The 18,424-nt window shown below is 39.2% G+C and overlaps 1 protein-coding gene across 1 annotated transcript in view; it reads left to right on the top strand.

The window, feature by feature from the left end:
- The window catches only part of VSTM4 (V-set and transmembrane domain containing 4), a 33,983-nt gene extending 16,367 nt beyond the window's left edge, over positions 1–17,616 (top strand). The window contains exons 6-8 of the mRNA XM_031607716.2: positions 4,472–4,578; positions 5,002–5,060; positions 13,576–17,616. Of these exons, the coding sequence (XP_031463576.2) occupies positions 4,472–4,578; positions 5,002–5,060; positions 13,576–13,701 (292 nt within the window). The 3' untranslated portion in view covers positions 13,702–17,616. The remainder of the gene's footprint in view (positions 1–4,471; positions 4,579–5,001; positions 5,061–13,575) is intronic.
- Positions 17,617–18,424: the final 808 nt, after the last annotated feature.

The following is an 18,424-nucleotide window of genomic DNA, read 5'->3' as shown; positions in this document are numbered from 1 at the left end:
CTGTGTGTCAACCCTGCCCAAAGCAGGTGATGGGAGCTTTAAGGCCTCTTCCTACCTAAGCCATTCTGTGATTCTTTTCTTTCATGAGTAAAGCTTTCTAAAGTACTTGCTTTAGTGGCAAGCTTTTCCTTTACAGCCTGAATTGCCTTTTGCAGAAGCCTGCTTTGATCCTGTATGGCCTTCCAGGGTTTCCCAGCACCTTACCAGATGTCAATGGCCTAAGCCTTCCTCCTACACAAAGCATACCACAATTGTACCCAATAAATCCTGCATACATAACCTGGACTGGGGCTCAAATCAAATTTTCTAGGCCCACACTGTTCCCAGCTGAAGACTCTGAGGGATGGGAAAAACTCTATTTCTGTTGCAGTCATTAATCACTTTAAATAGTACTGACTGCCAAGTTTTCAATTGCACGGTGCTATAAAACTGATTTCTAACGTATGAGCTTCTTAAGATACAAACTGTGCTGGACCAGCAGTAAAAGAAAGATGACAAACATATTTTACAAACAAAAAAGATAAAAGAGTGATGCCTCGTAATAATGTGAAAGCACAGCTGTTTCCTAGTTTTCGGTGACAAAAAACGTGTTTCTAGCATTATAGTTTAAATCCAGAATCACTTGGTATATCACAGACACTATTTCTTGTAGTATCTTTTTAGCAAACTGATTCTGTGCCAAGTATAGCATGTCCTAGATGCTCAACTAGTGTAATTTTTAGTGCTGTCTCATGGGATAATGGCTTTATTCAATCTAACCAACACTCAGATGTAAGCAAAGTCAAAAAAAAGGCTACAGAGAGTTCAGGAGAGGTCAGTACAAACTGAAGCTTTCGTGTTATTCATTGAAGATCTTTGTTCTGTGACCCCAACCAGCCATTGCACCACACCAAAAATGTACAGACAGCTCAGCAGTTTTCATTTCTCCCTGGAAGTGGGCTGACTTCAGGGCTTTGAAATTAAGTGCCTAAGAATGTGTTATCAGTATCATGATTTTTGCTTTGTTTCACTCTTTATTACCTTTTATTTTTCACTCTCTACTCCAAACATGAATCATCAATTTCTTTAAACATTAGGACTGTTCTGGTACCTAAATTTGTAATTGGTATTAGACACACTATGATCCATATCTAATGCAAAACATTTGTTTCCATTCATTTCTAGCCAAGGGTGCGCTTCAAGGCATCACAAAACCTGAATTCCAAGTAGATCTCGTATTATGGCTCATCCAGATGTGTTACTGCTGTAGGTAAACCAACTGAAAGGAAAGAGATGCAGTTGTGTGAGCTGGCTTTGGGCACTGCTCAATTCTGGCTAGGTGCCACCAGTGCACCTGCAGTGCTAGGGCCAGGCAGTGACAGAGTTTAGAAGTTCAGAGACAATTTGAAGTGATAGAGGATATGAAAGGTGTAATATAGCCTCATCTACCCGCACTGCAGGTAGATCTTCACCTGCTATTCCTCTAGAAGTATTTGCTAGCATGTCTTGGAACTTAATTCCAAACATTTGAATTCTTAATTCAAAACATTCAGACTTGGAAGCCAGGTCAAACTGATGAACATATTTGCATGAGATTCCTGCCAATCAAAACGGTTCAGCCTAGACTAGAGAGGCTTAGCTCCAACTCCCCTAGCAATATTTCAAGCTGTAAGAGCAGTGAGAATCCAGCTTCAAAATTACACGACTAGTCTGGTGTCTAAGAACTGTCAGTACTCCCGCTGCAGTAATACCTAAGCATCTTAAAATATTTCATATTTTGACATCATAATGGTAGCTATACTTAATTGTAAACTGAAGCTAAGTGATTTGCCCCAGGTCTCACAAAATAGCCTCAGCAGAAAAGAAAATTAAATCCAGATTTCCTGAGTGGAACAAAGCAAATGTTTGGGCTTTGGTTTACTATTTGACCAATAACAAATTAAGGGAAAAAAACAAGTTAACCCAAACCCATTTCTTTCCCACATTTTAAAAATAAATAACTAAATAAAAAGTATGGTTATTTTGGGTTTTCCAAACCACTTAATTCTATTTTCTGAGGTTTTCTTTAAATATCCTCTTTCTTTAAATATCCTCCTTCTTATTATCTGCCTTGTTATTGGATCATTTTGCCAGTGTCCAGATAAAGAAACCCTCAGGAGGTGTAACTTTAAAAATGGGATTTTTTTCCTGCCCTTTATTTATTTGTTTTGGCCTGAGCTCTCCTCCAGTCCTTCTGCCACTGCTCTTCCAGTGACAAATAATTTGAGGTGCAAAAAGCATTCGCCTCACCAAGCCATTCATCCCAGTGCCTTGGTCCCACACCACTGACCTAACAGTGTAGGAGCAAGTTCTGCCACACTGAACCAGAACCAAGTAACCAACTTCCAGGCACCTTTCCACACAGCCTTTCACATCTGTGTGAATCCACCTGTGCTGCCCAGGGAGGTGGTGGAGTCGCCATCCCTGGAGGTGCTCAAGAAGAAGCACTGAGGGACATGTTTAGAGGGCATGGAGGTGATGAATTCATGGTTGGATGAGATGGCTTTAGTGGTCCTTTCCAACCTCTATGATAACCCTTGTCAGACCACTGACAAGAGGGAATAGCTGACCAAGACAGCCAGACGAATAGTCCCACATCTTAAGGGTAGCAATGCACCAAATGGGAGCAGTTTTCCAGCTCTTTTCATAGTGTACTCCAAAATTACCAGCCACAACCTCCAAGGAAACCACAGTCCTGGTGACATGGCTCTCAACAACCTCCCACAGGCTTTCTTCTCCCCAAACTCTTGTCTCTTTCTCACTCTAAAAGCTCATTAGATCCTCCGTGACTCTGTTGAAATAGAAGCTGGGAGACCAGAGAAGGAGCTGGAGATAAAAAGTAACTTTCTTCCTTAAAGCAGAACAAGACAAGCTCACAAAGACACAGTGTTTCAGAGCCAAGGAGTCTTTCTGAGCCTCCTTGTTTGGCTTGAGGAGCTCAGTTAGGAGACAGCAAGCACAGTTATTGTATCTTTCAGAATCAGTTAACCCTGTACAGCCCTGGCACTTACAAGAAAAGGGTAAGCCACAAATACATTATTCTGTAGCTTCGCATTTTCAGCGGCCAAACAGGAATAACGAATGCAATGAAGTGACACTGAGCCTTTTCATATATTGTGCTAAAAGCAGCAATATTAGAACAGTAGTATTTTTAAGCTGTACATCTGCCTTAATGACCAAAAACACCAAACGAAAAGTCACTTCCCTCCCCATTTTGATGCGCTCTGTCCTTTGCAGTTTGCTGTGTTTGACCAATGGGGCTAGACAGGACAGCTTCATTTCCTGCTGGTTTAAAACAATTTAACATCTTGATTTTAATAGAGAAACAAATGGTTGTTGTGGGATAGGTTCACAGTTATGCAGGCAGACTTTAAAATTACTTTAATGCAACCCTCAGTTTACATAATTGATATGATTTGTTTATAAATTATGAAAATATTTTACTTCTTAAATATTTTTTTTAAGAAATCTGGAAGAAAACTTATGCTTTGGAGTGAATACGAGGAACAGAATTCAGCAAAATCAGCAAACCAGAGACTTTTTTAATTGACACAAGCATAAATCCAGAGTGATTTCACCAATGATAGTGATATTCATTTGGATTTACAGCTGTGTAGAATTGAAATGCCAGTTATTTTGTTATTCTTGTGTGGGCAATAGATGAGACATCTCAACTTTCATTAAGACTTTGGCCCAGTTTGAATATTTAATTCTATTAATAAAAAGAGAATGTTTCATTATGCAAAAGAACCTGAGAGGAACAGCATCCTGGGACAAATGACTTCAAATTCAGAGAAATCAGTACGGTCTGTATTATTGCTGTGGAGAAACTCATAGGGTCCCACTGCGTGGTGTAATGTACCAGCACAGGCCCGGACCATCCCCACAGCCATCCTACATCACTACCTTTATTATAAAGAACTTCTTGGATATAAGGAAGAAAGCTTTTACAATAACAGTGGTGAGGCGCAGGTTGCCCAGAGAGATGGTAGAGGCTGGATGGGATTCTGAACACCTGATCTCACTGTAGGTGTACCCATTCATTGCACAGGAGTTGGACAAGATGGTCTTTAGGGGTCCTTTCCAATTCAAATAGTTCTATGACTCTGTTTCACATTAGTTACAAGCTAGCATGTGGTAACAGAATCAAATCATTGCAACCTGACTGCATATCCATCCCCCTCAATATTCAAAGAAGGTTCTATTATCTCAGACTTTGGGACACACATTTGATAGCTGGACTAGATGATCTTAGTGGCCTTTTCCAACTTCATGGCTGAAGAAACGCAAGAAATTGCAACGCCCTCTCAGAGGCTTTTCAGTACATCCCCAGGTCAGAATCCAAGTTGTTGGGCTGGGACTTGCACAAATGAAAGGCAGTATGCCTGCTTGCATGAACACACTGACACTATTTGTCCCTGCACTGCCTTCACTTTTTCCCTCTGCATTGCAGCTCAGGAGAGACTGTGACCAGTGTGACGAGCATGTCCCCTCTGCAGCCCAAGAAGGTGAAGAAAAGGAAAGAAAAAGCAGAGCTGCCACCAGCCATCCCAGAAAAAGGTATGAGAATGGAGATGCAGAGAGAGTTCAAAGCTGGGCACACTGAGGAGGGAGAGTTGTGTGTGCGGTGACAGGGCACTGCCAGCGGTAGGGAGGGAAAGGAACTGGAGAATTTCTGTGCATTATATCACAAGCAACCAGCTCTCAAGATCTGTGTTGACCCTGGCTTCTGCATACAAACAGTATCTTTTGCATATCAGATCCTTGAATCTTACATTTTTTTTTCCAATTCACAAGCCCTATGCTTCATTGTAAAATAAGTTATCTGAAATACAGCTAAGATCTTATACAAGTGTAACTACAGGTATTTATTTACTCCCAATCCACTATATATCTGTGATTTATAAATTGCTAATGCATACACTAAAAAATGACAGTGAATTACAGTAATTTGAAATGACCCCTTACTATTTATTTCCACAGCACCAATACGCAATATTCCTAAGCCCAAGCTCTTGAAACCTCAAAGAAAATTGATCCTGGTAAGTAATTTTCTATGACATTTTCTCCATATTTTTCTCTCTAAATGTAATTTCTGTCATGTTGCCACAACTCCAGGTTCAGAAAAAACAAGTTGGCTGAAAAATCACAAAAATGTTTTTTACAGTAACACTGGTACTGATGCCTGGAGAGCTATGGGTGTCCCATCCCTGGAGACGTTCAAAGCTGGGCCCTGACCTGGTGGGGGGCACTAAGCCCATGTCTGGATGATCTTTAAGATTCCTTCCAACCCAGCCATTCTGTAATTCTGTGACTTTGTAAAGTGATGAATTACCTTGGCCTTTTTCATTTTGAGCACTAGGTTACACTGGATTATATTTTTCCACTTTCTTGCAGTTGTTGTGCCTACAGATTTAGCTTGTTCCTAAAAGAAACTTGCTATTGATTCTCACATGCTGCTGGGAGCTGATGCTCTGCAGAACACATCTGTCCTCAGCAGATAATAGCTGTGCTGTCATGCTGCCTTTGTGACTTTTCAAGTCAGAAAGAGGGGAGCCGGATTCTGCCCCATAGTGTAAGTCAGCAATAGCTGAAGCTGAGGGGATGAAATGTATGTTTGCTGCTCATAATAAGGTAAAAGAAATCTTAGATCTGTTTTCTGTTGGGTGTGACTTTCTGTTAATAAACACCTGTGTATATTTGCTAGACAAGTCAGCTAGATGAGCAGGTGTAACATAGCAGCACCTGGTCCAGATACCTGGGGTAGTAGAGACAGCTAGACAGCTTTATAACAGTTATTTCAGCTGCATCCACGGCCAGACCCCTGCAGGGCTCCCTATGGAGTCAATAGACTGAGGTGAGTTGGAGCAGGAGCCCAGCCAGGTGCTCTACATTTCTGGGGATACTTCCTCCTTCTTCTGGCAATGGAGAGGGTGACTAACTCCCTGACTTCAGCACCTGGGTGGATGTGGGTGCCTAAAGTTACATTGTGTGAGTAACCCAAATGTCTCTGCAATTGGCTCACTTTCAGGTGAGGACTGGGACTGGGAACCTTCCCACCAATTGTCACAGAATATTCCCTGCCCTTTTGTGCACGGTCAGGGCACAGCCTGGCTACCTGTGCACAAGGCCATTTTTTTAATCCTCAAAACTCTCAGATTTTAAATTTTCAGTCTCCTTTGGGGTGAAAAAAACATTATTGCCATCCTGCCAAATGTCTGCAGGATAAGAGATTGCTTTCCTTCCAGCTGTAATGATTGCACAGCTGGTGTCAATACTGGGCCTTTTTTCACAAATGGCACAGAGCTGGAATGAGAGACTCAAACTATCGAGTTTCAGGGCTTCTTCTGTAGCTTCCCTGTGCAGCCTAAGGAAGTACCACACCAGACGAATATTCCAGAAACCTCAGCAAACAAGCTTGAGAATAAGGAAACATTACAAAATAATTCCAGTGTTTTGGGAAAATTTTTGTAATAACCTAAATACCGGCAGAATTATTTCCAGAGGACGTGTGCTTCTGGTTTCTTGAAAGATGTTTATAATAAACCAGCAAATTTCTTTTGTTGTTAACATGCTAGAGTGGATTGCAGTATAATTTTACAAGAATACAATAACCTGGATAAAATATGGACATAATCTCAATGAAAATTAAAAACAAAAAGAGAAAACCTAATATCATGTTCAATTGCACAGCTTTGAGTAAAGCCTTTTAAAAACTCTGCTTATGTCATATTGCTTTTGCTTTAGCCAGAACAACAATTCTATGCTCCCCTTGTTGCAAAAATATTCCCCATCAGTGTCATTCTCTATTAAGATCAGTGAGAAATGTGTACAGATCAGAGGAAATAGAGATGATGAACTGCAAAAAGGGATGGGTTTTATAGCGTGCAAGAAGCACAGAGAGTCATTAGGAAGAAGAAAATTCTAGAGGCCCACAAATTCTTCTCTCTAAGGAACATTCAGCTACAGCCTTAAGTACATAGCCATTTGAGTTGGTAGATACAAATCTTGTATTTCTTTAACCAAATTTTCTGGTAAAACTTTAATTGCCTTCTAGAGGTTAGTTGTCATTGTCCAAGAGTTTCAGGTGCTGAAATAGAAATGGAAAGGTTTTCACAAATGTTTGCACCACCAAACATAGGAGTTGTTGTGAGATTCACTGGGGCTAATGGAAAGAACTTGATTTCAAGTTATACCAAGTACTGCAAACTTGGATGAAATGTTTATTGACTTAATCACCTTTACATTAAATTATGAGGAAAGGAAAGCTTGCACAGGTAAGACAGAATCCAGGGAATATTCCTGATTCTGCCACTGACAAGTCAGATTGTCATCCCACTTTGTGAACAAATGAATTCATTCCATGTTACAAATGATGCCCCTGGTCCTAGTTCCTTCGATATGCTATAAATGTAAAGCACACGGTCCATAGGAGTTGGCTTCTACTACTCCTGCATTGACTAAGTTGTTACTGGAGGGCATCTGAGTTCTGTTAATCGCAGAACACATACTGGTCATTTGTCTTCTAAAGCAGAGGGCTTCCAGTGACCGTATTTGAGCTATCTGTAAGAAGCATCTCTCTACCTACAGCCTATACAGTGCAGACAGCATTGTTTATCCTGGCAGGGGAAGCTCAGAATTTTTTTTTTCCAGCTTTGAAAAATCCCATCCTTATTTACCATTGCATGCTGACAGTGTGCTGCATGCTAGGCAGTGCGTGTCAGGACAGTCCCTGCACATGACGTGCTGACTCTGCAGTGAGCAGTGTGTCTGAAGGCTTGCCATTTGCAAGCAACTAATCCAGGCACAGCTGACCAGATTCTGCTTGTCTGCGAGGCAGAAGGGAGTTGTTTTGAACAGGAACTCATGTTTGACACCTGTGGAACTGAGAAGGCCACAGTTTGCTCTCATCATCTGCATATATTCAGCCAAATTAAGCTTATTTCGCATTTAGCTCAGTGCTCTATATATGTGTATAATCCTAAATCAAGCAATGAATAAAGGTGCTCCTAGACTACCCAGAAGCTGAATGTTCCTTCACCTGAAAAATCATTTTGACTTTTAGGTTTCAGGATGTTTTCCATTGTACAGTTAACCAACCAGACCCACTGCATATCTAAAGCAGTGACTTTGGAGTCCTTCTGGGAAAGGGTCCAGGTGTGCAATTGAATGATCTGCAGTCTCAGAATTGCTTCAGGGAGCCCTGAAACATACATAGAGAAGTTTCTTTTGCTTTTTGCTTGCAGGGGAAAATTTGTGCATTCTAAATGATGCTCCAAGCTGTTATCCTACTTCAGCCTCACAGGAATACAGGAGCAAATTTTCCCATTGCAAGGTTATTATGCACAATTAACAGATTTTTTTCCTCCCCTCTTTTTCATCTTACAATTAGGCAGTACATTATTCAAAACCAGTCTTATGCCATATTCAGCATGCCAGCTAGGAAAAACGGGCTCATCATTTTTTGTGCAACACCTAGAACTCCTGATAAGTCCCAACATCATCTTTTCTTTCTTAAACAAAAGGCAAATTAAATACTGCTCAATAACTTCTAGGACTCCGGGTCAGAGAACTGTCATGTCTGTCTTCCTCCTGCATGATTTTAAATAAATAGCCACCCTCTGTTAGAGGTTGTTTCCTCTGCAACATGTAACAGTCTGTGATTTAAGATTCCAGTTTCTCAAGGTATTATTTATCTCCACAGACTTCAAGTAACATTGTACATATGATATACAAAGAAAAATTGAACTTTTTTTTTCCCTCAACTCCCTATGATCCTTGAATATTTCCATTCAGTCCACATAATTTATTTCTATGCCAGATGAGCAGCCTCTCTTCAGCTGTCTCTCATTAAGGTGTGAGTTGTCCATTTCTTCCTGAATATCATTTATATTGTCAGGTTGAAACTAAGAACAAGTCATATTCAGAACTGTTGAGTTATGTCTGCTTTCACATCCAGGTCCCACATTGCTACCTTTACCCCCAAGAAAGAAAAGGTTATGTAAATACAGAAAAACTCTTGCTGGAATTGTGCTGAGATTGTGCATTTACAAAATCCTACAGCGGATGATTTTTATGTGATAACACCTTTGGAACACTAATCATGTCTCACCAGAAAAGTAAAGTCCTTGAGTCTTTTTGAAGGACAAGAAGAAATCAGCCTGATCTCCAGCAGTGTTGACTTGGTTCAGAATCAAGAAATAACTCTGCCACCTTTTACAGTGGCATAATGCATTAGCAAAAGGAAAGACTCTTCTGCAAAAGCTGTTAAAACAGTCAGGACAAACCTCTGCCAGGTACATTAACTCTATTAATGAAGGAAGATGAACTATCTCCATATAGATACCACTAGCCCTATGTTTATGGGATTCTGTTTCTTTAAAATAAATGTTTCAATGGGACTTAGTGAATCATCTTTGTTTCTGACTTTGTTATCAAAACTTCTGTGGGATTCAAAAGCAAAATTTAGATGCGGTGCTGTAAGAGGGCTCACAAATTGTTGTGGATGTTGTTTCCAGTGACGAAGCCACTTCTGGGGATTAAAAACCAGGCATCTTAGTGGAAAGAAGCCATCATTTTTTTAATTTGGTAGTGCCACTAAAAGACATACTTCCCACTCCAGGATTTTCCAGTGTCATATTTCTGAGCCTTGGCACAGAGAGCACGATGGCTCCCTTGATACTGCAGAACTCCTACTGGCCAGCAGTTGCATTTCTGAGGGATAATTCGACTCTCAGATCTAGCTTCAGCTTCTCACAAAGGTCTCTAGAAGTCATTTTTAAAGTCCCCCTCTGCTAGGTGACAATTCAATTTGTTCTGTAAGCAAAATTTTCTTAACCTCATCCCTTGTTAAAGTCATTCTGCATCACATCCCAAACAACTCCTTCACATGCGATTATATGGATACAGGATTCTAAGGCAAATGTCTGAAGCAGTAATCAGTGACGTACTAAAGACTGTAATGAATTGGGAAGTGAGACCTTGCCTGCTTACTTTCGATGGTAAACTAGAATCAATAGGGTATCAATATTATTTTTTAAATTAGAAACTTACGTTCTATGATTTGTTTTGCCATTTTCACAATGACTGATAAGGTGGTGAAACAGTGAGGCTATAGTGGAAACTGGCAGCAGTTGTTTTTCACAGAATCATAGAATCGCTTAGGTTGGAAGGGACCTCAAATATCACCTAGTTCCAACCCACCAGACCTGTTCTCTAGGCAAGTTAAAATTATGAGGTTAGTATTTGCTTGTTTTCTCTATACCTATTTCTGAATTTGGGTACAAGTAGTCTTAGTTAAAACTTAAAAAATTCAGTCTGACATTGCTCACAGTAAACATTCTTGATGCTGCCAATAAACAACCCAGCTGAGCTTAAGAAGAACAAAATTGACCCATCTGGTCATAATCAGGACATAATCAGAGTAATTTTCATTAAAATCTAAACTCATAAAGGTCTTCTCTATGTACTTTTGTACTGGAAAAACTCAATAAACAAAATTGTGCATATATATATTATAGCTTTTTTAAAAATAGCTACGTGTCAGACTTCACAGATTGTCTTTTTGAAAAAATGTTCCTATAACTGAACTCTTTCAATAGTTGCCCAGAGAAAGAGCTGTGACTGAAATAAATAAAATTAAACTGGCAGCAATTTTGTACTTGCTAGAGGACACACTGGAAAATGATGACTCTCTTCCTAACATGTATTTCTGCAAAGGGTGCGATTCCAAGACAAGAACAAAACAGATGAACAAGATAAAGGCCACATCTAGAAATGTCACTTTGGAATAGAACTCTATTTAAAGAAATAATTTCAATATCACTTTAGAACAATAATGTAATTTTTCAGAAAAAAAGACGTTGTAGCCATAGAAATCTCAATGACTTCCTAGGTGAAGAGCCAGGATGGAAAGAGAGAGGTGAACAGTCAGTCATTCCCCGCCTCTCGCTCTTTTGTCCAAGTGTCAGTCCCACTTCAAACATCAGTTATTGAAAGTCACATTGTTGTTCCAAAAAGGAGACGGTGGCAGGATTCCAGGCTTATATTGCCAAACTGCTGACCAATCCAAATGAGAGATGAAATCACAGAATTAGTTTTCTTTCTCTACCTGCTAAAAAAAAAAAAAAAAAATCGTGTTTGGACAAACAAACCACCAAAATTAAATTAAATATGGGGTTGATAAATGAAGTGCAGAAGAACACATGGAGAAACAACCCTGGCTACCATAGGTACTCTAAAGTAGCGTTGGCTTCCATGTGCAGTTATTACACATCCTTTGCTGAAAACTGTATACACTTCACAATTTTGAACCTCCTGTGTGTTTCCTCATATTTTCAATCAAATTATTACATACTAGAAATATGCATAAGGGAAATTATTCTACACATTTTATGGTGTGCTGTTCCTTGTAGCAGTAATTGAAGTACCTTTTCCACTTATGAAAGTACTAATTTTATTTGGTTTTATTGCTTTTCTAGATGTAATTATTTATTTAGTGTGTTTTGGCTTTATTAAATTATGTTTACTATAGGAACATCATAAAAATGTATGAAAACAACACATCAGCCACTACTGCCCAATGACCTGTTTTGGGGAATCTAGTGTTATTTTTCATATCCAAACATAATAGAATAAAGTAAGAATAAAGAGATAATCTACACTGGAAAACAATGCAATTTTGAGATAATACAATAAAACACCTGGACAATATGATTTCATAAATCTTAGTTCTGAAATTTACATGAGTTGGGCGTTGATGTGGCTATTTTAGGACAGGCTGCATTTTCTAAATGGAAACATAACATAAAATGCAATTAAACAACGAAGGGGAAAGCATATACAGATTTAGTATGCCCTCAGCAACTGATTTCTACAGAACAATGAAAACATTTCCACTTCAAAAATGTACTGGATTAGTCTTTGGAAAAATGGAGTTTTAATCTAACAGTGAACAACAGCTTGTTTGTAATGTTTTATCAGATTCTTTTTTAGGAACCTTCAGTATTTGCAACTTATCATTCTATTCAGGGTCTGAGGTGACTCCCACTAAAGCCAACAGCAAAACTCCAAATAACTTCAAACAGAAGCTAGATCTACTAAGCTACCAAGAATAAATAATACCACCAAGAATAAAACCTTCAGCATTTGCAGGAGTTACTGTGATGTCCACCATCAACTTAGCTCACTTTCAACTGAATAGACAGGCAGGTATAGTTTTGAGGTCTGTAAAGAAATACTAAACAAAAAAGGCAAAAACGATTGCCTATCTAACCCTGAGGCTAGATACTTTAATGCCAGAAGGAGGAGAGATGTAATTAATCACAGCAGATGACTAAGAGCTTTTTTAACTGTTTAGCCTATAACATGGATGCCTTTCTGACCTTTAGGTCACTCCCAGTATGTCATCAAAAAGACTTCCTTTCTGTGCCTTTGTGAGATCCAGTTGCAGTCCACAGAATGTTCTTTTATATCCCAGCACCAGAAAAATCCACAGAAGTAGGAAATTTTGTGAAGTCAGCAGTGAAGCACTCAGTAGCAAATGAGTAGCAGAAGTTGAGATCAAGTAGGGCTACCCATGCAAGGTAGGGGAAGAATCAAATGCATATGAAGAATCAAATACAAAGATTAGAATCCTGCAGATGGCCTTTACTCACACGCACAGATCAGCTGACTGCAGCAATACCACTTGCAGTAGCAGCTGCATAGAGTATTTCAGCATCAGATCTACAGAGGAGAATTAAGATTAAATTCATGCAGGAAAAGCGTAAGCTGATCCACCCAGAGGGAAACAACCTGAAACACATAGTGTGAGCAACTGTCAGGGCACAATGAAAGGATTCCAGGAAAGCACAAAAGACAGGAAGCGAGGGAGCAGGGGAACTGGTTTCAGAGAATATTCAATATTTATTTTGAATATTATCTTAGTCAGAAGATAATATAATAATTATTCAAACACCTCTAAATAAACAGGAATCATTTGTATTAAGTCAGAAGGGACAAGATAGCAGTAACCGAAATGTAAAGGAATCTTGGTTTGGGAAAACATTTTTTTGTGTATGTTTTTTTTTCCCCATTACAATGCTTAAGTACCTTACTTTATGAATTTTGAGTCAGTTTTCAGTTTGCAGCTGGAGAGCCTTCCCTTGTCTCAGAGATACTTTCCTCTGAGGTATAGTTTTGTGACTGCAACAAACTGCATGGCTACTTTTTTAAATTGTCCTTCTTAGTCTTCAACATGAGAACACCAGAGTCTTTGCACTTTACTCTTTTCTGAGGAATACAGACTAACTTTCCACGGACAAACTGGAGCCCGCTTGAAATCCAAGGCTCAGATGCAATCTGAAAGCAACTCCTTTGTTTGTGGCTATAACTGATGAGGCACAAAAGTTACTTTTATTTCCTCTGTTAACTACATTTAGTACAGAGTAAATTTGTTGGCAGCAGAGTAGAACAAGCATCCTTGAGAAAAGATACGCTCTATTCAATTGGATATTTAAAGTGGTTTGTACATTCAGTGATAATGGAATTATAACTAATTTGTTGTTTGTCTCCTAGCCAAAAATCGCTGAGGAGAATTTAACATATGCTGAACTTGAACTTATGAAGCCGATTCAGGAGGCCAAAGGCATTCCCAGTACGACAGTCTACGCACAGATACTCTTTGAGGAGAACAAGCTGTAACAGTTCATGCCTGTATAACTGTCCTTTGTCTGTGTTCTATTTAATTCTTGCTGTGCTGTTTATTTATAAAGATCATACAAATGTCCATATTTTTTTATTGACATTCATGTGCTTTTGTATTTCTATATGACTTTTAAACAAAACGTAGTTGGAAGTAATCACAGAATAAGCAGCTGATTGACAAGTGACATCCCAGAGACACCCTTGCAGTGTTTGTCCCCTCCATTTTACAGAGGATGAAGCTCCACTTCGGGCATTTTCAGTGCTGATCTTCATTCCTTCTTCGACACTAATGTGACAAGTCCAGCTGCAAACATGAGCCACCTCAGAAATACCAGCAGCAGGATCAGAGCACATCAACTCTCCACCAGAGAAAGAATCACTGACCAGAAGTTCATCAAATTTCTGCTGTTCATCCCATTAGAAAAATATTAATTCAGTAAAGTTGAATTTTTTTTTCCACAGAAAATGGAAATCTAGAATTACTTCTTCTGCCTTCTCTCGGCTCATAGTAGTTATCAGAAAGTTTGGTTTCTGTATTTCCAACTTCCCTTTCTATGTACCTTACTTATGTACTTCAAATCAAACACTTCAAAATAATCCAAAGGAAACATTCCTTGTTAAACCACACCAATCTGAGGAAAAATATTTATAGCTTGGGAATATTTTGCAGGATTTGATGCTTTTATAGTTCTGGTTGAGAATCGGAAAAAGCTGACTGTATGAAACTTCCACAGAACCAGGACACTGGTTTTGGCCTTGCTGTAGGCTGGTGCTCCTAAACCTGCAAAAGTTTCCTCCCATGGCCTATTAGCAAGTTTCTGCTGTGAAAGGAAAATCACAGATCATCTCCTTTAGCACAGAGCAGACTCTGTAATACCGTGCTTACTTACCTTGGAGTCGTTTCTCTGGAAAGGCTATGGCTTGGAAGGTGGGAAACTGGGCTGCAAAAATGTTCTTCTTGCTTCCCCTCTTGCTAGCTGAGAAGGGATTCTTCCTTTTCCTATGATATCCATTGGTGAAAATTGGTTATTCTCTGGCATGCCAGTCGTGAAAGGACTGATGTTTTCAAGCTCCTGAATTTGCAATGCTCTGTCTCCACTCTTGGTTGGGGTTGAACACCCAGCTCCTTTCTGCTGTTGGAAGCTTTAACCCTTGAGTAACTGCAGAGTTAATAGGGACATAAAAGCATGGGTTCTTTAGCCCACTCTCAGGCCTGGATATCTGATGTTCAGCACATGCCAGGTGTTCTCCAGGCCTGCATAAGGCAGAGGCAGCCCCCTGATGGGCATTCATTCAGCAGCATGTGGGTTTTTGAGTAGCACTGGTGGGCCACATGCTTTGAAACTCTTAAGTTGATTCAGGTACCTTCTTCCTTCACTGGTCAGATCTTTATAGTGACACTTATAGTGACACAGCAAGTTCATGCCAGGGCTCAGAGCACAGCTGGGAAACCTCATGTTGCTGCTACTGTTAGCACTTGGGAGCAGAGGACAATAGCAACACTTCAGGGAGGACCATGCGACAGAGAAGAGCAATCTTTGGATGACAAGTCCATATAAACTGTTTTTAAACTTTTCTTGAATGGGGATAGAGATTATATGTCATACATAAACCGTTACCTTGCAGACAGGTTGAGTAAATGTAAAATGCAGCCACCCGTTTCCATGCTAGTTGAAAACTTCTTTCATAAGAGAAGAATTCAAGATTTGTCAGGCTGGCCTTTGTGTACAGTACTAATCCCACCCCTAGCTCCTCACTGAAGTGGTTCTTTCCAAACTAAAGCCTGCTTTTGTTAATAGGTTTATTGCTAGTAATTATTTGCATTTTTTATGTTTGGGTTCATGAGCTGTCAAGGATGTTTGTTTTACCTTCTCATTACTGTAGGACTTTAATCATCCACCAAAACAACATGGCATCATTCTTTATTCTCTCATGAGCTTTCAGCTCATTGACCAAAAAAACCCGGTGCTTAAAGAATCATTAAACATTCAGGGATACATTCTGTAACATCCAGAGTCTGAATATTCAGAGAAGAGAGCTGTAAGGAAAGCATTAGAAAGTTACAGGACTTATTAGTATTTTTAATTCCAAAAGAATTACAACCCTAGCACATTACTAATTTGGTCACTTAATTGCAAAAACTACACGTTTGGTAATATAAACATTGCTTTTATATTCAGCTGGCCATTATGTCCATTGTTCAGACAAGTCCTCTACTGTATGCTTATGCCCAGTATTTTAATGAATACCATTCTTTGTGTATTAATATCTATATATATTCTTGTTTATGTTTTATATCTAATTCCCCAAAATAATAGTTAATTGAGCTAAATAAATTACCTTTTTTGTTGAGATAATTTCTCCCAGTCTGTGTAGGATTTATTGCTTTTAGAGAACAATATGAATATAATTATTTGTCCAAATGCAAGACACAAGATGATCTCAGTAGGTGAGAACCAAATTTTTCATTCTGCAGAAAATTCCATGATTTTTAAATGTTTTCCATTTGTGACTGATGTAAATCACAGCAGAATCCTGACAGCTGAGCAAGAAGAGTCTGGAAACACTACTTAGATAACACCTGTCTTCATGAGCAGATATCTCCTAAGCTGCTTCTTACACAGTATCCACCCAGATTTACTAGTATCGAGTCATTTTACTGGAGAAAGTAAAACATCATCCTTCCTCTTGCAAGTAATTGTGCATCTTTATGTTTCAAAGGAATTCAGTTCTACAGAGAAAAAACTTTCATTGAGTATAACCTAGTAGAAATACAGAATAAACTGGATTTAGTTCCTTCTAACGTAGGAAATGCAACGTAGAATTCACTCTGACCTAACTCCATCATGCTTAAGCAGAATAGCAGCAGAGCTGAATATGGTCCACTGTTTTTTACGACAGGAGCTCCCATGAAGATTCTTAAGACCCTATTAAACAGCGGTTGAAATCTGCTGAGTCATACGATTTTGGTTACTCCTTCTGTTGTCATTGGTAAAACACGGCCCAGTGCTGAAATTTTAACAAATACAGCTCTATTAGCTTCAGTCCAATTTAGTGTCAGATTGTTAAATGTTAATGTACTGCACCCTATAGCTGTAAACAGAATTAGAGATGTTTACAGCTTTGGTTAAATGTGCCTTGTTCCCCCACATTAAATTTTATTACCAGAATCCTCCACCAGCAAATAGGAGTAAATCATATTAGTGTTGCAGGCTGTGTAGGGGTTGATTTTGCAGCCCAAGGAAGGGGAGTTTTTAATCACTCTTTATTACAACTTTCTAATGGTAGGTGTGGTTGGAATGTCATTATCTCTGTAATTACAAGCAAATTATTTGTTTTAGAATAACAGTAACAGAATAGTGGAATTCTCTTCTTTAAGAAGTTCAAACAACTTATATCCTTAGCCAGGGTTTGGCCAAGTTCTGCTGGCATAGATGGACTCCGATCAGGTGAAATTTTATTTGATCTTTTATACATTGGTCACAGTCTGTTGATTATTTATTTATTTACTTTGAGATCTTTTCCAAATCAAAACTGGTAAGCAACATCATAGTGCAATGATCATTTTGGCTGTCACAGTCTAAACTGCCAACGTGAAACATATAATCCCTAAATTCTACTAGATAATGGTTGTTCTTTTGAGTTTCCTCCGCTAATCTAAAATATCTTCATTCGGTATGCTTTGTTCCACATTTAGTATGTCTCAATTTTGTTACCCAACTTGGGAGGTAGAGTAGATGGAAAAAGTGCATATAAGTTGAAGACTCCAAGTTTGAATTATTCCTCTCAGAAAGGATAAAATAAAGATGGAGGTGATTGTGAGATGCCAGCTAGTCCATCGTTTGATCTAAAGGTTGGATTAACTCAGCCTGACTTAACCTGACCCAGTGTGGTACAGGCTGGTCTCACCTGTTCTCAAAAACTCAAAGCAATAGGGTTCCTCTCCTCTCCTCTGTTCTCACAGCCATAATCACTCCATGCCATTGCTCCAACTTGTGAATCTCAAACATCCCCTCTCAGAGCTGCCTCAACTCTTTCAGCAAATTGGCAGCTGTTGCATATTGCAGCATTCTGCTCAGAGGCTAAATGAAGCAACATGCTCTACTGACTGCAACAACATTAGGTAGAGCAAGAACCCTACCTCTCCTGCCACCATATTAACTTTCTTGCTCCTCATCAGCATTGTTGCTTTCTTTGCTCAACCCTCAGTTGAGCTTCTCAGTCTTTGACTGCCCCAGTCAGAAATGAAGCCTTTGTTATGCTTTTAGCTGAGAGCTGCACAGGCTCTTTATTTCAGTAAATAACACAAGCCAGGGCAGTCAAACTTCTCCCTGCTGTGCAAAACCTGGGACTCTCCTACATCAAATACCAAAGAATCATACAATTGTAGTGTATCCTGAGTTGAAAGGGGCGCACAAAGATCACATACTCCAACTCCTGGCTCCACACAGGACCACCCATAATTCAAGCCATATTTCTGAGAGTTGTCCAAATGCTTCTTGAACTCTGGTTAAAATCCAGCAGCAATATTTCACAATAAGAAAGTGAATGAGAACACAACAGTGCATTATGGCTCAGTACGTAGAGAACCTCATGAAATGAGACCTTCTTTGTTTTTTTTTTTTGTTTTTTTTTTTTTACTTCATCTTCTGTGCTGGCACTGGACATATCTGACAGCAGATACATTACACAGCTAATTACAGCTCCACGTCTCTGAGAA

The sequence above is a fragment of the Phasianus colchicus genome, chromosome 8 (assembly GCF_987193195.1).
Source record: "Phasianus colchicus chromosome 8, bPhaCol1.hap1.1, whole genome shotgun sequence".
In the NCBI taxonomy this organism is placed as follows: domain Eukaryota; kingdom Metazoa; phylum Chordata; class Aves; order Galliformes; family Phasianidae; genus Phasianus; species Phasianus colchicus.
Note: the sequence above shows the minus strand (reverse complement) of the source record. Positions and strands in the feature narration are given on the sequence as shown.